This window comes from Acipenser ruthenus, chromosome 27 (assembly GCF_902713425.1).
Source record: "Acipenser ruthenus chromosome 27, fAciRut3.2 maternal haplotype, whole genome shotgun sequence".
In the NCBI taxonomy this organism is placed as follows: Eukaryota; Metazoa; Chordata; class Actinopteri; order Acipenseriformes; family Acipenseridae; genus Acipenser; species Acipenser ruthenus.
The window spans coordinates 26,403,900-26,420,941 of NC_081215.1; the positions used below are offsets into that span (position 1 = coordinate 26,403,900).

Sequence of the window (17,042 nt, forward strand, 5' to 3'; positions counted from 1 at the left end):
CCACAACACTAGAGGTCAGTGTTGTAGCAGCTGAGAAAGCATACAGTACTGATACATTTACTAAAGAAAGTTTGACACAGACAACCCTTGTAAAACACACTGCTGCATACTAAATTAAACTACAGTAACTGGTACAAAATGTCTAAGTGTGCCACTGAGTTCAACTGGCTTCTATTGTAATTTAAAAAATGCATTCTCTGCAATTCCTGGGATGGAAATAAGCCTTTGCATAGCGGTTTCATCCATTAAATGGTTTACTATGAGTTTAATAATTTTCACCTGTGGCTGGTCAAGCTTGTAGTAAAAGGTGGAATGGGTGAAAATGCTATGCAATAGGAGTCTTATTTCCTTCCCTGTATTCACCTAATACAAAACAGGGCTTGACCCGGGTGAAGAAGATCCAGAGGGACAGCAGGTTCAGGATGAGCCCCACCACCAGCACTCCTAGGAACACAGTCGGGATAAAGACCATCTGCACCAGGAGCAGCCACTCCTGGCCTATGTCACAGTACATCATCTCCGCTGCCTGCTAAGAGAAACGATGTGGCGTAGCTGTGTGTGACTGCGTTTGGGAGGGCGTCTCTCCCTTGAAGTGCTTGCTTCCCAAAGCAACCAGCCTGCTTCGCGGTACACAAATACAAGCCTGTGCAAATACGCTGCAAAACACTCTCCTCATTTCCTCAGTTACCGTTTTCCATTGTCTGCACTTTCCAAGAGAGACAGTTATTGTTTCTAAAAATACACTGTCAAACATGCAAAGGTGTTTGCATCTCCTCGTAATGTAAAACATTCACAGTGGTCAATACAAGAGTGTTTTGAACACAGTCCAGGGATGTAAATAAGACTCCCATGGCATAGCAGTTGGACCCATTCCTCATTTTACTGGAAGGTTTCCTATCTATGTATCTATGTTGGCAGGGCAACTTCTCGAACTCCACAGAGTTCACACAAACTGTTAATGAATGACTGAAGGGGATAAATTTATTCAGTCGCACCTGAGCTTGTTGCTTATAGACTGGCAAACCAAGCTTGTATTAAAAGATGGACTGGGTAAAACTGCTATGCAATAGGAGTCTTATTTCCATCCCCAAACATGCCAAAATTGGCCCAAATCCTACAGAAATGGAATTTCCTGCAGAAACATTCTTAGTTTTTCTCAGCATATTAAGGTGCAGCAGTGGAGCTAATGGAAATGTGGAGCAGCGGCTCGTTCCTGCTCCAGGTCTCTGATGTCAGGCATGTGCCAGTTTAAATGTGTTTCACATGATTTGAGTTTGACAGGGGGCTTCATCTGCTACATATGTGCAAGATTCAGCGGGGAAAGAGGGTAGAAATCCTTAATTAGCAAAACAATACAGCTCCAGCGAATGTGGGAGCATAGGGGGGATACAGAGTGAAAAAGACTAAAGAAACTCTTAGGGGTGGCCAAAGTGGTTCTTCCAGTCCTGGTCTTTGTTCAAACCCTGATTGTTTGACTGAACCAATTAAATCTCCATCCAGACTCTGAAATAGTTAATTATCTAATTTTACCTGTTAAACCTGGAGTGGGATGGCGCTCCAGGACCAGGATAGGACTCTCCTGGCCTGGAAGTTACAACAAAATGTAGCATTTCTCTCATCCAGCACTTTATTGCAATCACATTAGTGACTCCAGTTCGAATGAAAAACACACTGTAACATGATTTTAAATTATATTTATTATAATAATTATGTATAAAGTATTCTGGTGCATTCAAGTTAACAGTAAAGAGGATGGAATTGTGAATACATGTTTTTACATACATTTTTCTCAAAACAAAACATGTGGCTGTCTGTGAAGACAACATCTTGAAAAAGAACAGCATTGAACATATTTACAAATCTATATAGTGTAAATCATTTAAAAACTAAAATCAATTTTTATTTCATTCAAAAAAAAATTACAATGTATAAATAATGTATAAAACTACCAGCCATTAAAATAACAATACAGAAATAAAACAAAGAAAGAAAAAAGCTTTCATTAAGCCACCCACATTGTAAATGCTAAACAGATACATGAAAGGCATTTAAAAAGTGAACGTCTCGTGGATACGCGTAGTGTATTATAAAAGTCTGTAGATAGCACTAAGGTGTCAGTGAGTAAGGTGAGAAAACATCATAGAAACTATTTTCTGTTTAGTTGCTTGTGATATTTCCAGGCACTTTTCTCAAAGCAAGAATGTCTATTGAGAGTAGATTTAAATGACCTTTTCTTTATTTTGTTAAGTTTTTTAGTCAGTGTTCTGGTGCTTTCACCTGTAAAATCCTTCATCTCACCTTGAAACCAAAACATAAAAATAAGAGAGAAAATGGCTTTTCAGCTGCAAGGTATGGATCACAACAGAGAAAATGTCTACATATATACTGTATATCTATGCAAAAAAAAAAATCAAACAGCGAGTCGTATTTTTAAAAACATGGGCTGCTATTACCAGCTACCCGGAGTCTCTGGATAGAATCCTTGCTAGATCATGTGTACAGTCATTGCAGACAAAATTCTGGCATTGTCTATATACCTGTATAGAAAAAAAACTCCAGAGACTGAGGCACGTGCCATTATTTGAATAATGATATTCTGATTTTATGTCTGTTTGCTGTCTTCTAACTCAGTGTAAGTAAGTGCTCTGTTCATTAAAGAGCTGTAAAAACATTTTTTTTTACCCTTAGGTTAAAAGCAAACAAGACCCATTTCTACGTCCCCTTTCATCCGAGGCACACAGATTCCCTGAACACTACAATCACTTTTGTTTCTTCTTCTTGCAGTTTAATTAACACTAATGTAGGCACAGGCACACTAATGTAGCATCTTTACAATTGGCACACAATAGGCTGATAAAGATGCTGTACACACACTGAACTGCAAACATCAGACACAATTCAATCCTGACTTCCCTGCAACCCCATTATCTCACTGCCACTGGGCTCTAAATGCCATTGACGTTTCTGTTTGCTTTTTCACACACGTACATCACTGCTACCCACAGTGGCCTGGCCGTTGAACTTGTATCTTGGCACCAATTTTGAACGAAATAAAATAAATGAAAATAATCGGACACACAAAAGGGTCAACGTGACACTAACCATACGGGAGCGTTGAGCATTAAAAGGAGCTTCTTTCATGGTTCTGCAATAGCAGCTTGAGGTCTTCACTGTGCAATACATTTCGACAAGGCACTGAAGAAGGCGCGAGAGAGGGGCTGCTTTTTAATTGGACGAACCAAGAACAGCATCTCATTAATACCATCAATATCCAGAAATACCACCATCCACTTAATTTAATGGTCCACCATGAAATGAGCATTTGAGTTTATTATGGCTCATAGGAGCAGCCCATCAGGACCAAGTGGCATCACTGCCTGCATAAGTGCGGGTTATGCTATGGCTGGATGGATCGAACTTTCAGCATCTCTACAAGAGCAGATCTATACTTTCAGGCTTTACAGGTAATAAAACGTAGTTTCATACACCATGATACCTTGTTTAATATCCTCTCTGCTGGCTGTTGCACGTTACACACAATCACCCCTCGTCCAAATGTATTTTTTTAAAGGCTTCAGGGTTCCCAAAAGCAGAATTACTAATTAAACAACAGAGCTGCAATGTCTACAAATCAGTTATTCGTACTTCACGCTAACGACTAAACAAAAACAACATCTTCAGCACCAACAGCCCTTTACAGCGTTATTTTTAACTATGGCATGCTTTCAGACCAGATTACAATAATAGAAAACTCATACATGGCCTGCACAGCTGTTTATTACCTAATGAAATGAAGGGTCGATCTGTGGGGTCTTAAAAGGGAAAGTCTCATTCCGCAGAGTATGGGAGAATATCCTGGAGGCTTCTAAACAGGTTTGTGTGAGATGGACGCTTGCTTGCTGAGCTTTGTCAAAATGAAGAAAGATTGTGTGAAGTGACTCAGAAACGTTTCCAACCACCCGTGCTCACAAAATGTCTTGGTATACCTTGGTATTCCTGAATAGCAAATACTGCAAGCAGAGGAACCCCAAAATATTATTAATATACTTCCAAAAGAAGGGAGGGGGTTGTACTGTATTTTACACCTCAAAAAGCTGCTCATAATGTGACGAGAATAAGACAGAGCGATTGAATTCCCCAATCCAACAGAATTCTATATAGCAGAATTACACCTGTATACATACCACTCTGTATTCTGACTTCCCAAAATACCATAATTTCCTGAACTAATTTCACATAGCTTTATCAGATCAAAAAGTATCTCTCCCGCAGAATTCAGATTGATTGTCACAGATTTTTTTTAGACGAGTGTAACCAGAAGCACGTCCAACTACAATGATTTCTTTTTTTTTTTATTATTTACAGCTCTGGCCAAAAGTTTTGCCTCACCTAGAATTTTAGGATTGAGACATAATGAAAAAATAAAAATAAACTATAGGAACATAATTTAGATCTTTTATTTAACATCATGTAATCAAAGAAACTACAATTGCAAAAGTTTACCGGAAGTCATAATAGTAGTACAGTATTTCATGTTAGATTTTGAAATGTCACCATTTTTCATTAAGTACTATGTTAATGTAATATTGTTCAGCAGGTTTCACTCGACTTTAAGCAAAATTAGTTAATTCTATAGGGTGACGTAAAACGTTTGGCCATAGCTGCATATAAATTAAAAAACACATATAAACACCATAAAGCTGTAATGAAATACCTGAATACATTGTATATTCCGTATATTCTTGTATATAGAGTTTCAATAGCTGCAGATCTTTTGGTCATTCAGCTACAAAAGCAACACTGCAATACTCCCTGCATTTGTGGACAGCACTGACTACGTTCCACCTTTAGATATGACTTCTAAGACAACTCTGGCAGGCTGTGGTGTGCGTCACTGTGCAGAACACATGGCAGAGGATTCCTAGGCTGGGCTGAGGGCTGGTAAGCAGCCTTGTGGAAATGCCAGCAGAAGCACTCCTGGTCTTTCTCTTCGCAAAGCAGACTGAATGTTCTAGCTCCTGTTAACACTGTCGCTGCAGAGAGACAGCCAGGACTACGAGGAGGACTGCTGTTCATTAGAAAAAAAAAAAAAAAGTCACCCAGCACAGGTGGAGCGGGGCTTCAGTATGTAGTCACACTGCTATGGTGGAGAGGAGTTTGCTTGTGCGCTGGTAAAAGCATCCCCCCTCCCCGGTTGTCCTGGAGGTGCTCGGGGGGGCTATATGACCTCGGACAGCACCTCGTGACGGTCCGTGGAGGAGGAGGAATTCTCTCCCAGCTGCTTCTTCAGCATCTCGATCTCGTAGTTGTGCAGGTACTCCTGGGTGAGGTACTTCTCCCTCTTCACCCGCGCCTTCACGTCATTTGGGACGTCCGGGATCATCCAGGCCACGAAGAACTTCACCATGAACACCACGTGCTGCCCACACAGGAGAGAGGGGTTAGCTTCAGTTAGAGAACACAGCTATCTTCAGCTGTGTTGTACGTGCTGTGTGTTTTATAACACAGTAACTGTATATATTACCTCCATGATGATAATGAAGGCCATTTTGGCCGCCAGGACGTGCCAGAACTGCATGGTGTGCTCGTACTCCTTATCATGCCCTGGAGGATAACGGTAATCTCTGTACCTGCAAGACAGGAAGGACATTAAGAAAATCAATGAATAAATATATGCAATCCAGGGGTGCGCAGAGGACTCGGGGTTCAGGTGCATTTCCGACACTCGTTTGGGATCTACAGTTTAAGCCGTTACCTTCCTGCACCGGGGATTGTGTGCTGGGACCGAACTGAAAGCAGTCTGCTTTGTTTCCATCAGCAGTAGATCGATATCAATGGCGATTGCGAAGTGGGACTCTTAAATGATTGCGGATTGTATTTCTAGATTCCAGACTGCAGACGGATGGAGCATTGAGCAAACAGCCACCGGTTTGATACTGGGAACAAAACATGGTTTCACAGGACAGACGGAAGTGTGGCCCTGAAGGAAGGAAGTCTTCTTGCTGTCTTTTACCTGCAGCTGGTGATGATGGAGCTGTTGAACCAGCTGGGGCTCTCTCCATCCTCCGGCATGTTGTGGGGCTTGAACTGGTGGATGTTGAAGACGGACAGGCTGTTGTTGATGTACCCCTCCATGGAGTTCTCCGTGCCAGGGTGGTAGGCATAGTAATACACCAACCGTGGGATCATGTCTGAGGTGAAGGCCACGATGAAAGCCTGCAGGGCGGGAGAGAGGGGAAAGGGGACTCCTAATCTGCTGTGCAGAACCTGCATATATATATGTTCTCCACATTTCCATTGTGCAAACCGGACCCTGCATAGATATCCATTGTCATCCATGCTCGGTTTGTTCAAATTTGTCCAGGGTTCATGGTTCATAGACCAGAAGATCCCTTTGCTCTCCTGGATATACTGCCCTGCCTATACATGTAGTGTTCTGCCTGTGTGATTTGTGTGGTTCCTTTTCAGTAGTTCTACTTTAATGAAACACACACACACACGCTCAAAATGAAAAAATGTATTCCAATTTTGCTGGCTTAATGGACAGGTGCACAAATCAGCATACACACATTCTTCTAAATGGGACCATTAAAAGATCTTTTACACTAACTTTACCATGGGGTACCATGACATCCACGTCACCCAGATATAGTATGTATGTATAAAAACCAAGACTCATTTCAACATCACAAACATTGAAAAGACTTCCATCCTAAACGCTTGTCATTGAAATGATAAACCCAAGCACCGCTGAGCGCTTCATAGCCCCGACACACTCACGTTGGTGACGACAGACAGGATGGCCACTCCGTTGAGGATCTCCTGCCACGCTCCGATGCTGTGGGCCTTAGCCGCCACAGGCCTGCGGAACTGGGTGGTGAACTTCCAGGCATCCACGCGTACTTCCAGGATGTTGTTGCAGAGAGCGAGGAGAGGAGCCAGGGGGAAGGAGGCCACGAACAGGGTGATGAACCCAAACTGGATCACTGCAGAGAGACACACAGGTCAGGAGAGGGGGCGGACAAGCAGGGCACCCAGGAGAACACCTCGACAGGTCTATGAGCTCTGCACAGTATGTCATGGTCCTGCTGTGCTGTTCTACAGCAGTGGTCCTCAAAGTGGTGCCCACAAAGACAGACCGTCATGCCTGCGGCAGCTGTTCTTAAATTATGGGTTGTGAACACATTTCTGGCTGGTCGTAGCATGGGGAAATAAATAAATAAAGCTTTAAAACACGTTTTTCAAGAAAAGCTTCACAGCAGTCTGTTGAGAGTGCTGCTCGCTTATGCTGTGCTTGTACGTACTTGACATATTTTTTTTTTCCTGAAGGGCCTCTGCGATACAATCAACCAATTGAATATCTCCATTTTCTCTGCGGTAGCCCAATCATAAGTTAGCTGGGTGGGACATAAACTGTGTCTGTTTCAGTTGCAGGTACTGACAGTAAGTTTAACCAATAGGAGAGTCAAATATCTGCCAAGTTTTACACAGCTGTCCAATCATAAGCAAGCAGAAGCCGTTCATGGTATTCTGCATGAAAGTTGAAGGAGAGTGAGTAGCCAATGGGAAAGTGAAAGATCTGACAGCTCTCTAATCATTCGTGAGCAGAGGCAGGGTGTTAATATGCCAGGTAAGCACTGAATTTCGCTGACTGTTATTGAGAAAAATAATACATTTCAGTATTTAGAATTAAATTCTCTCTATATAGTGTTGACAAATTTGCCAAATTGAAACGAAGCAAGACGCTATCTACCCTCTTATTTTAATTTATTCATGGTTATCTGTGTAAACATGCTATTTAAAAATATTTGCATTGCATTATATTTGCATTATATAAATTATTTAAAGAATAACATCTCAATATATATTGTATATGTCGCGGGAAGGCAGTGTTTAAGATAAGAACCTATGTATTAGTCGTCGTGCCCGCAAACAGCCCAGTAAGATCAGTTTATGCCCTTGCCCAAATTACTTTGAGGACCACTATTCAACAGCCACCAGGTGTCAGCTATTCTACAGCCACCAGGTGTCAGCTTTGATAGATTCAGGCTTTCAATTAAAAATGTAACTGATAAATAAAAGACTAATTAAGCGATTGATCAATGAAGGTAACACAAGACTAACACTGCATTTCCACTATGAAAACTAGTGACACCTGATCATAATGTCATGTCCCTAGACTTAGATACAGCTCATCAGGCTAGAGCAGAGCCTGAAATGGCTTGAACTGTTTAATTCGAGTTTAATTCATTGATTTTAATGTTACTTGACTCTAAGCCAGATCAACTTGGCAAACTATTAGAAGCCACAGCACACACACAGGTTTATTGTGTTAAACTTTTCTAAGGAATTTGACTCTGGATCATTTGACACCTGGCTGCTTCTGGGGCAGGTCCCCACTACACAGAGCTGAGGAAGGGGGCCTGTGTGGTTCTCACCCATCTCCAGGTACTCGTAGAACAGCCCCAGCTGTCCGAGGCACTGGAGATCGTGGTCCTGCTCCCAGCGGGTGTACAAGCCCTCAGGGTGATTGCGCGCCTTGCGGCTTCCCCACCAGTTCTTCAACCACCTGAATGGAGAAAGAGTGGAGGAGGGGGGGTCAGCATCAACAGGGGAGCCAGATCCAGCAAAAGACTGAAATACAGGATCTCTCCGGTGAACGGGGCTCTGAAAAGCTCTACTTACGGCACAAGGGCTTCCTGAATGTTACCCCAGATTTGCTTGCCAGCCATGACAATGAGAAGCTGAGTGGTGAGTTCAATGAGACAGCCGCCGGGGTCACACTGCAGAGAGAGAGAGAGAGAGAGAGAGATAGATAGAGAGAGAGAGAGAGAGCACAAGCATGAGCAGACTGCCCCTGGAATCTGTGGGGATTTTGCAAGGTGTCGGGCATCATATAGGTAACCCTTTGCGGTCCATTGTCGGACTGGGTCCGACATTGCAATTATTCCTCACAGGTCCTTTGTCGGACTGGGTCCGACATCATTATAGCAACGCAATAAACGGGTGTTTAGTCGTTTTTTCTCCGGAAAAAGCCGAGAAAACCATTCAATTGCCGAGTGGGAGCGACAGGAGCCGAGACAAGTCGGAAAAAAAAAAAAAAAAAAAAGGCGTATCTCATGATTAGTCATACATGGTATCAGGTATCAGATAACGGGGGCAGTCTGAAGTAAACAAGTTGGCTGTCTGAATCAGCGCACAGAAAACACAGACATTTGCAGAGCTTTTTTGAGATGTTATAGTAATAAAATAATGACTTGGATCGCATTATTGAGGAGTTTGGTGATAAAACGAGTGATCCGGAGATGATCGATCGGTATGTACGACTATTATTATTATTATTATTTATTTCTTACATAGGTGAACGCTATAGCAAACGAAAGGGTGGGGCGGGGCTGGAGATGCCTAGTGAGTGCTTTGTTGATATGCAGGGCCATTTAAACCCGTTTGACTGTGAAAAAAAATGCTTTTAAACTGCGCGTGTGAAAATTAATTAGACCTGGTGTGCCTGACGCACGATTAATAAATGGACCGCAAAGGGTTAATGTTGGTTGTCTGACTGCATTTTGGTTGCTCATGCAGACCCATTATGCCAAATCAGTAAGCAACCCCGCCAAATTATTATATAAATTAATGCATTCAAACTTATTCTTGGAAACTGGTGCCCATTGCATTGTTTACTCTATATGAGGTAGCATGTTTACCAGGGGGCTGCATGGCAAATGTCTTGATATTGCAGGGATGGAAAGAAGACTCCCAGTGCATAGTGGTTTGATCCATTCCTGGTTTCACTAGGAGTTTATCAGATGCACCTGAGCTTGTTACCTATACACTGTGGCTAATCAAACTTCTATTAAAACCTGGAATGGGCGAAAGTGCTGTGCAATAGGAGTCTTATTTCCGTCCCTGAGTCAATGTGAAGAAGCAACACGAGCTACCCAGAATTGAGACAGCTCTGTTTTTTGCAGGGATGCTGCTTCAGCTGCGAATGGCTGACAGCGAGGTCACTGTACCTCCTCGTTTCTCAGCACTCCGAACATGTAGGTGTAGTTGCCGGGGTAGCCCACGAACTTGCCCTTGAAGAAGGCCACATAGAAGCAGGAGGAGTAGTAGTTGACGAACTGGAAGAGGAACATCTTCATGGTCAACCGGTTCTCATACTCCAGGTGAGTCTTGGGGATTTCTGTGGGAAATGGCAGAAAAATCAACAGATGAGGTGTGAAGCACTAACTAGCGTTTCAAAACTAAAGTCAGCTACAACTCACTGATGGCCGTTCCTTACATCTTATAATATTATGCTATATATTATAATAGTATATAGCATAATATTATAACATATTTAAATAGATTAAATAGATATTAACTGTAAATTATATATATATATACACACATACACATACATACATACATACATGTATAATATAGCATAATAATATAATCTTATAATAGTATACCCTCTTATAATAATATTCTGGACATTGGTTGTCTCTGACTTTCTATCAGCTCCATGTTGTTTTGTGAGTCACTCCTCCCTCTGTCTCTCTCTCTCTCTCTCTCATTTATTATTATTATTATTATTTATTTCTTAGCAGACACCGTTATCCAGGGCGACTTACAATTGTTACAAGATATCACATTATTTTTACATACAATTACATTATATTTTACACATTATTTTTACATACAATTACCCATTTATACAGTTGGGTTTTTACTGGAGCAATCTAGGTAAAGTACCTTGCTCAAGGGTACAACAGCAGTGTCCCCCACCTGGGATTGAACCCATGACCCTCCGGTCAAGAGTCCAGAACCCTAACCACTACTCCACACTGCTGTCCCACCTCTCGCCCCTCTGACCTGCCTGTGCTTCTTCTCCTTACCCATATCAGTGATCCAGATAGCGACTCGCTCATACAGGATGTTCAGGATCATGATGACCACAAAGTTGAGGCAGGAGGCTGTGACGGAGGTGGCGAGCTGCGGGGTGATCAGGGAGCCCACCAGCTGCAGGTCCTGGGTCTGGTTCTCCTTCATGATGCTGGCGAAGGCGGCGTAAACAGCGAGGCGGTACGCAATCACGGCGATGATGCAGGCGATGATGAGGGCGATCTATCAGACAACATGCCCCCGTCACACCGTGCAGTTACCAGACGTTTTGCAAGGCAGGAGGCACGTGCAGAAAATAAAATCGGATTCTCGTGATCAAAGTCACTTCCCCTTTAAGATTGTAATTACAGTGCTCTTTATGCCAGGCAGTGGCGTGGCTGGAGATCCCAAATGCCCCATAATGGCATTCCATTGTCACTTGTATTCTTGTTACAAGCCTGGACACAAATAGCATGGGTTCATAATGATGGCTCCCGACTACAGCATTACAAAGGGGGAGCGCTGTACAGTAAATTCGATTTTTAACAATCACACGAGCTGCAAATTATCTGTTAAAGACCTCAATGGAACCAGGCTCTCAGGGCAGCTCAATTCAACAATTCAGTTCAATTAAGAGCATGGTCTGGAACAAAGGTCTGGGACAGAAATGGACTGAAGGAGACACAAGTGAAGATTACTGTCTTAAAGGGAAAGGTACTTTATCTGGAATTTAGAGGAAGTTGCACCTTTAAGCTCATGCCTCGTACCGTTTTTATTGATGCTGTGCACACTGCAGGTCATACAACGCACATCACTGCGGAGGTCATTCTGGGGCCATTCTTGCACTACCAGCAGTTCTTTAGCATCTAACAGCCTATCCACACTACCTAAATAATGCACAAGCAGCACGCTTGAAACCATGCTTGCCACTGACTTCATTCACAATACAGGGAAGGCACAAGTTATACGTCTGCAGAATTTGGTTCGTTTGACTGTGTTTCCCTCTAAACTGCTGGTTCCGTTTTCAGACCCTGTCATTTGGCCAGTTCACCAGGATGAGTCCCAGAACCACGGCTCCGCAGCTGGAGGACGATCAGAATGAAGATGCTCACCCAAAACACGACGGTGGCTCCAGACAAACAGAAACGCGCACACTTGCTTGTTAAGGGCAGGAAGGGCTCCAATTCCTGCATGAGCAAGCAGAGCAAGAGTTAAGTGAGAACAAACAGAGTGGGCTCCAAAGCTGTGAGAAGAAACATCCCATTCACTAGACTGGGGAAACACTGTTTCATTGAATAACATCAGCATTAATGGCATCCAGCTGCACGTTTCTCTAAGTGTGGCCCCTCTGCTACAGAAGGATGCATTTGAATGATCTCCAGTTAACAGCGACATTGAGGAAATACTACCAGCAGGAGCTACAGTGCTGCTATACAGTATTAAGATCCAGCCGCAATTGAGATCATTCAAATAGATCCGTACAGGAGGGTTGGAAATAAGACTCCCATTGCATAGCGGTTTGATCCCCTCCAGGTTTTACGAGGAGTTTAACAGAACACACCTGAGCTTGTTACCTACACACTGTGGCTAACCAAGCTTGTAGTAAAACCTGGAATGCGAGAAACAGCTATGCAATAGGAGTCTTATTTCCAAGCCTGCTACGGTTTCCTTAGTTATGTATTCTCGAGAGTTGCTTCTAGAATTCTGCAGGGGTCTGCAGGGGTCAGACAGTGATCTGCTGTTCTCTCACACAACTTGGTTTCCCTGGAAGCCACGCACATTAATACACACGGAACAAGGAAGGTTGGGTTAGTCACACTGTAACGATCCAGGCAATCCAGACTCCCCCGTCTTACCCAAAGGATCACTGTGGCCCAACAGATCACCATTTTCCCACAGATATCAAGTCTGCCTCTATTCAGAACATTTTCCTCCTCCTAAAGGAGAGGTAACACAATGATATATCCATCTTCACACTTCTAGGCAATAACTCAAGCCAGCAGGGTCTGACGGTACTGCAAATGTCATCGAGTTGCCAGATAGCATCAGATATATGAGTTTACTAGCGTAGCCAGCAATGGCAGTTTCACACACAATTATTGAGTTTAAAATGTAGCATGTATCTGTAAATGAATGGTTTGTAATTATGAAATAAAATGCGTGTTACTTGAATTCAATGATATGACCTGGACACCACCTGTAATGGAACTTATTATTGAGAGAATCATAGAATACAGCGGAGGGGCCTGTGTCATTGACACTGGCACAGTTTAAAGCTGTGGGCAGTGAAAAGGTTAATATATACAGCACTGCATAACACTGGCAATGCAATAGAGCGCTGTACTGTTCATGCCCCCCCCCCTCCTCCCCCCTGTACCTGGGTGATGTGGTTCATGCCCAGCCCCTCCTACCCCCTGTACCTGGGTGATGTGGTTCATGTCCAGCCCCCTCCTCCCCTCTGTACCTGGGTGATGTGGTTCATGTCCAGCCCCCTCCTCCCCTCTGTACCTGGGTGATGTGGTTCATGCCCAGCCCCTCCTCCCCTCTGTACCTGGGTGATGGGGTTCATGCCCAGCCCCTCCTCCCCTCTGTACCTGGGTGATGGGGTTCATGCCCAGCCCCTCCTCCCCCCTGTACCTGGGTGATGGGGTTCATGCCCAGCCCCTCCTCCCCTCTGTACCTGGGTGATGTGGTTCATGCCCAGCCCCTCCTCCCCTCTGTACCTGGGTGATGGGGTTCATGCCCAGCCCCTCCTCCCCCCTGTACCTGGGTGATGTGGTTCATGCCCAGCCCCTCCTCCCTGTACCTGGGTGATGTGGTTCATGTCCAGCCCCCTCCTACCCCCTGTACCTGGGTGATGTGGTTCATGTCCAGCCCCCTCCTCCCCCCTGCACCTGGGTGATGTGGTTCATGTCCAGCCCCCTCCTCCCCCCTGTACCTGAGTGATCTGGTTCATGCCCAGCCCCACTCCTCCCCTCTGCACCAGGGTGATGAGGTTCATGCCCAGCCCCACTCCTCCCCTCTGCACCAGGGTGATGAGGTTCATGCCCAGCCCCTCCTCCTCACTGTACCTGGGTGACGGGGTTCATCCTGCGCCTGGTGCACTTGGTCTCGTACTCGGGCCGGAGCTGGAGCTGCTGCTGCTCCTCCTCGAAGTCCACCAGGTCCCACTCGTACTCCAGCCGGGCCTGTCGGCGCTTCCAGAACTCCAGGAACATGGTCACTGAGGAGGGGCGCCGGAGACGCAGGTTAGGGGCTCCGATCGCAAGGTGAGCACACCATGTAATAATAATTAAAAACAATACTGCATGCATGCATTGCACTGATTGTGCAACTCACCCCATATGCCCATGAACATGGCAAAGAATAATGTGCCCACATTGTCAAACAGATGGGATTGCTAAAAGAAAAGAAAAAGGATTACATTACCAATCTGCATTGACTGCATATATATATATATATATATATATATATATATATATATATATATATTATATATATATATATATATATATATATATATATGCACACGCACACACACGCACATTATCTCTCTCTATATACATGGCATCTCATGCTACAGTCCAATGTGCTTTACATTGTCTTTATCTTCTCAAGCCGTTTTGTATGGAGGTACTGATAGGTTTGTAGAGATGCAAGGGGATTGTACGATCCCCCGTCAAACTATCGTTCTATACCAAGGACTCTCTGAACTCTGGTGTTTTATTCAATCATCGTTAATGTCAGGACTGTTTTCTGTACTCACAAAGGAGGATTCGCAGGTTGTGTTCAGTTTCCAATAACCACACTTCCGGTCACACAGAGGACACATGACAATCTCGCCTCCGATATCCACACTGCAGATTTCCTGGCTGAAAGAGCGAGAGAGAGAGAGAGAGAGAGAGAGAGCGAGAGAGAGAGAGAGAGAGAGAGAGAGAGCGAGAGAGAGAGAGAGAGAGAGAGAGAGCGAGAGAGAGAGGATAAAGTTGTAGAATGCACTGGTGAAGTCACAAAGTTAACCCTTATCCCTTTTTCAAGCACTGCCAATAACACAGAGACCAGGACAAGAGCTCACAGTGGGAGAAGTTACTCACCTCCACACATTATCACTGTAGGTGGAAGCGCCGTAACAGAAACAGATTAAACCAACGAGCGCCGCATAGAAAAGCATTTCTGTGTAGAAACCCAGCCAGGCAAAGTAGATGCCAATCTTCTCTCCGTAGTACTTCCTGTCCCAAGCAAAAAGAACAGAGAGACATCTTACTTACAAAGTGCCTCTGCTCTAACCACTAAAGAACACTGCCTCCCAGTCCCTCAGCTCTAACCACTAGAGAACACTACCTCCCAGTCCCTCAGCTCTAACCACTAGAGAACACTACCTCCCAGTCCCTCAGCTCTAACCACTAGAACACACTACTCCCCAGTCCCTCAGCTCTAACCACTAGAGAACACTACCTCCCAGTCCCTCAGCTCTAACCACTGGAAAACACTGCATCCCAGCCCTTCAGCTCTAACCACTAGATCACACTGCCTCCCAGCTCTGACCACTACAGAACACTGCCTCTCAGTCTCTCAGCTCTAACCACTAGAGCACACTGCCTCTCAGTCCCTCCGCTCTAACCACTAGAGCACACTGCCTCCCAGCCCCTCAGCTCTAACCACTAGAGCACACTGCCTCCCAGCCCCTCAGCTCCTCACCTGATGAGATTCAGGGGCTGCTCCTTGTAGAAGCACATGAACCTGGCCCATGATCTGTACAGGGTGAACCTTTCATTCTCACAGTTCTGATCCCTTGCTTTCTTCCAGTACCGGCACTTTGAAAACCAAAAAGAAGAAAAAAAAATCAAATAAATTCTTTCAGTATATATAGGTTTTGATAAACACTCTCCAGAGAGAGAGCAGACAGTAGAAAATATGCAGAACTTTGCACAACCTAATTCACTGTGTGCTTAATACAAGGGCCAGATTTATCAAGACCTTTACACCTAAATAAAATGCAAAACAAAACTGCTATCAAACAACATAGGCACACTTCCGAACCCCGAAGCAAACCTCCCAAGCTGCTTGTTACTTGTTTTTTCTGAACATTCATTCAGTTTAAATGGACATGCAGTTGCATGTTGGTGTAAGCGCCTTGATAATTAATCATCTTCATTTAAGGCTCCTGAAAGTTTGGTATGCGTTCGGGTTCGGGAAGGTGGCATCCATACGTCGTGAAGCGGGAAGGCTGTCGTGTAGGAGCCGTTGTTCAGAAGCCGCTTGATTCCCAGTTTTTTCTTTCCCTCCTCTGTCGCGTAAGGGCACCGTGAGAGAATGTAGTACACCTGTGGAATAGAGAGAGAGAGAGAGAGAGAGAGAGAGAGAGAGAGAGAGGGAGAGAGAGAGAGGACAAGAGATCAGCAATTTAAAAAATAAAAAAAGGTGGTTGGGTGGTCTAATAAGAATAATGAACTAGTTTAGGACAAGGAGTGTCACATTTAGTTCAATGATGTGTACGGATCATAGAGGTTGTGTATCACGATACAGGACCAAAAGCACAGCCTGCTGTACTCACGATCCTGTTGCGGGTGGAGGGGGGGAAGACGGTGTCCTTGTCCTCGATGAGGAAGAAGCCCGGCTTGTTCTTCTCGAATGGCGAGGTGAAGTAGTCGGGCTCGGGGTACATCACCTCGGGCGGGAGTTTGAAGGGCTTGAACAGCCAGCTCAGGGGCGTCTCGCTGTCGCTGGGGATGTCGCTCTCCTTGAAGGGCACTTTGATCTTCAGGACCTCCGCGTACGTGGCCAGCACATCCCATGGAGAGTGGATCTTCAGGAAGTACGTCTTCCCGTCGTCCGACTCCTGGAAGGGGAGACACGGGGTCACACGGGGTCACCAGAGATGGAAATACAACTCCAACTGCATAGCAGTTTTACCCTTCCAGGTTTTACTACGTGCTTAATTAGTCACAAGCTCAGGTGTGTCTTATTAGACTAGTAAAACCAGGAATGGATCAAACCGCTCTGCAATGGGAGCCTTATTTCCATCCCTGGTTAATTACTGCATTTACACTCGGAAACAAAAACAGCATAAATTCCCCAGCTGAACCCATCCATCCAAACCTGGTTTAATAAGGTCTGACACAGTGATACACCAATTTAGAAATATGTTACAACAACAACATTTCATTTATATAGCG

At 44.5% G+C, this 17,042-nt stretch overlaps 1 protein-coding gene across 5 annotated transcripts in view; it reads right to left on the bottom strand.

Annotated features, from left to right (window-relative positions):
* Positions 1 to 1,679: 1,679 nt before the first annotated feature.
* Positions 1,680 to 17,042, bottom strand: part of LOC117432309 (anoctamin-5-like) — a 33,601-nt gene continuing 18,238 nt past the window's right edge. For all 5 annotated transcript variants that reach the window (XM_034054025.3, XM_034054027.3, XM_034054028.3 and 2 more), the window contains 16 exons: positions 16,421 to 16,705; positions 16,077 to 16,190; positions 15,565 to 15,680; positions 14,961 to 15,095; positions 14,633 to 14,738; positions 14,206 to 14,266; positions 13,938 to 14,089; positions 11,979 to 12,053; positions 10,881 to 11,109; positions 10,014 to 10,183; positions 8,686 to 8,783; positions 8,439 to 8,569; positions 6,781 to 6,986; positions 6,014 to 6,216; positions 5,525 to 5,630; positions 1,680 to 5,419 (listed from right to left, as the gene is read on the bottom strand). In XM_034054025.3, coding sequence (XP_033909916.1) covers positions 5,219 to 5,419; positions 5,525 to 5,630; positions 6,014 to 6,216; positions 6,781 to 6,986; positions 8,439 to 8,569; positions 8,686 to 8,783; positions 10,014 to 10,183; positions 10,881 to 11,109; positions 11,979 to 12,053; positions 13,938 to 14,089; positions 14,206 to 14,266; positions 14,633 to 14,738; positions 14,961 to 15,095; positions 15,565 to 15,680; positions 16,077 to 16,190; positions 16,421 to 16,705 — 2,388 coding nt within the window. In that variant the 3' untranslated portion in view covers positions 1,680 to 5,218. The remainder of the gene's footprint in view (positions 5,420 to 5,524; positions 5,631 to 6,013; positions 6,217 to 6,780; positions 6,987 to 8,438; positions 8,570 to 8,685; positions 8,784 to 10,013; positions 10,184 to 10,880; positions 11,110 to 11,978; positions 12,054 to 13,937; positions 14,090 to 14,205; positions 14,267 to 14,632; positions 14,739 to 14,960; positions 15,096 to 15,564; positions 15,681 to 16,076; positions 16,191 to 16,420; positions 16,706 to 17,042) is intronic.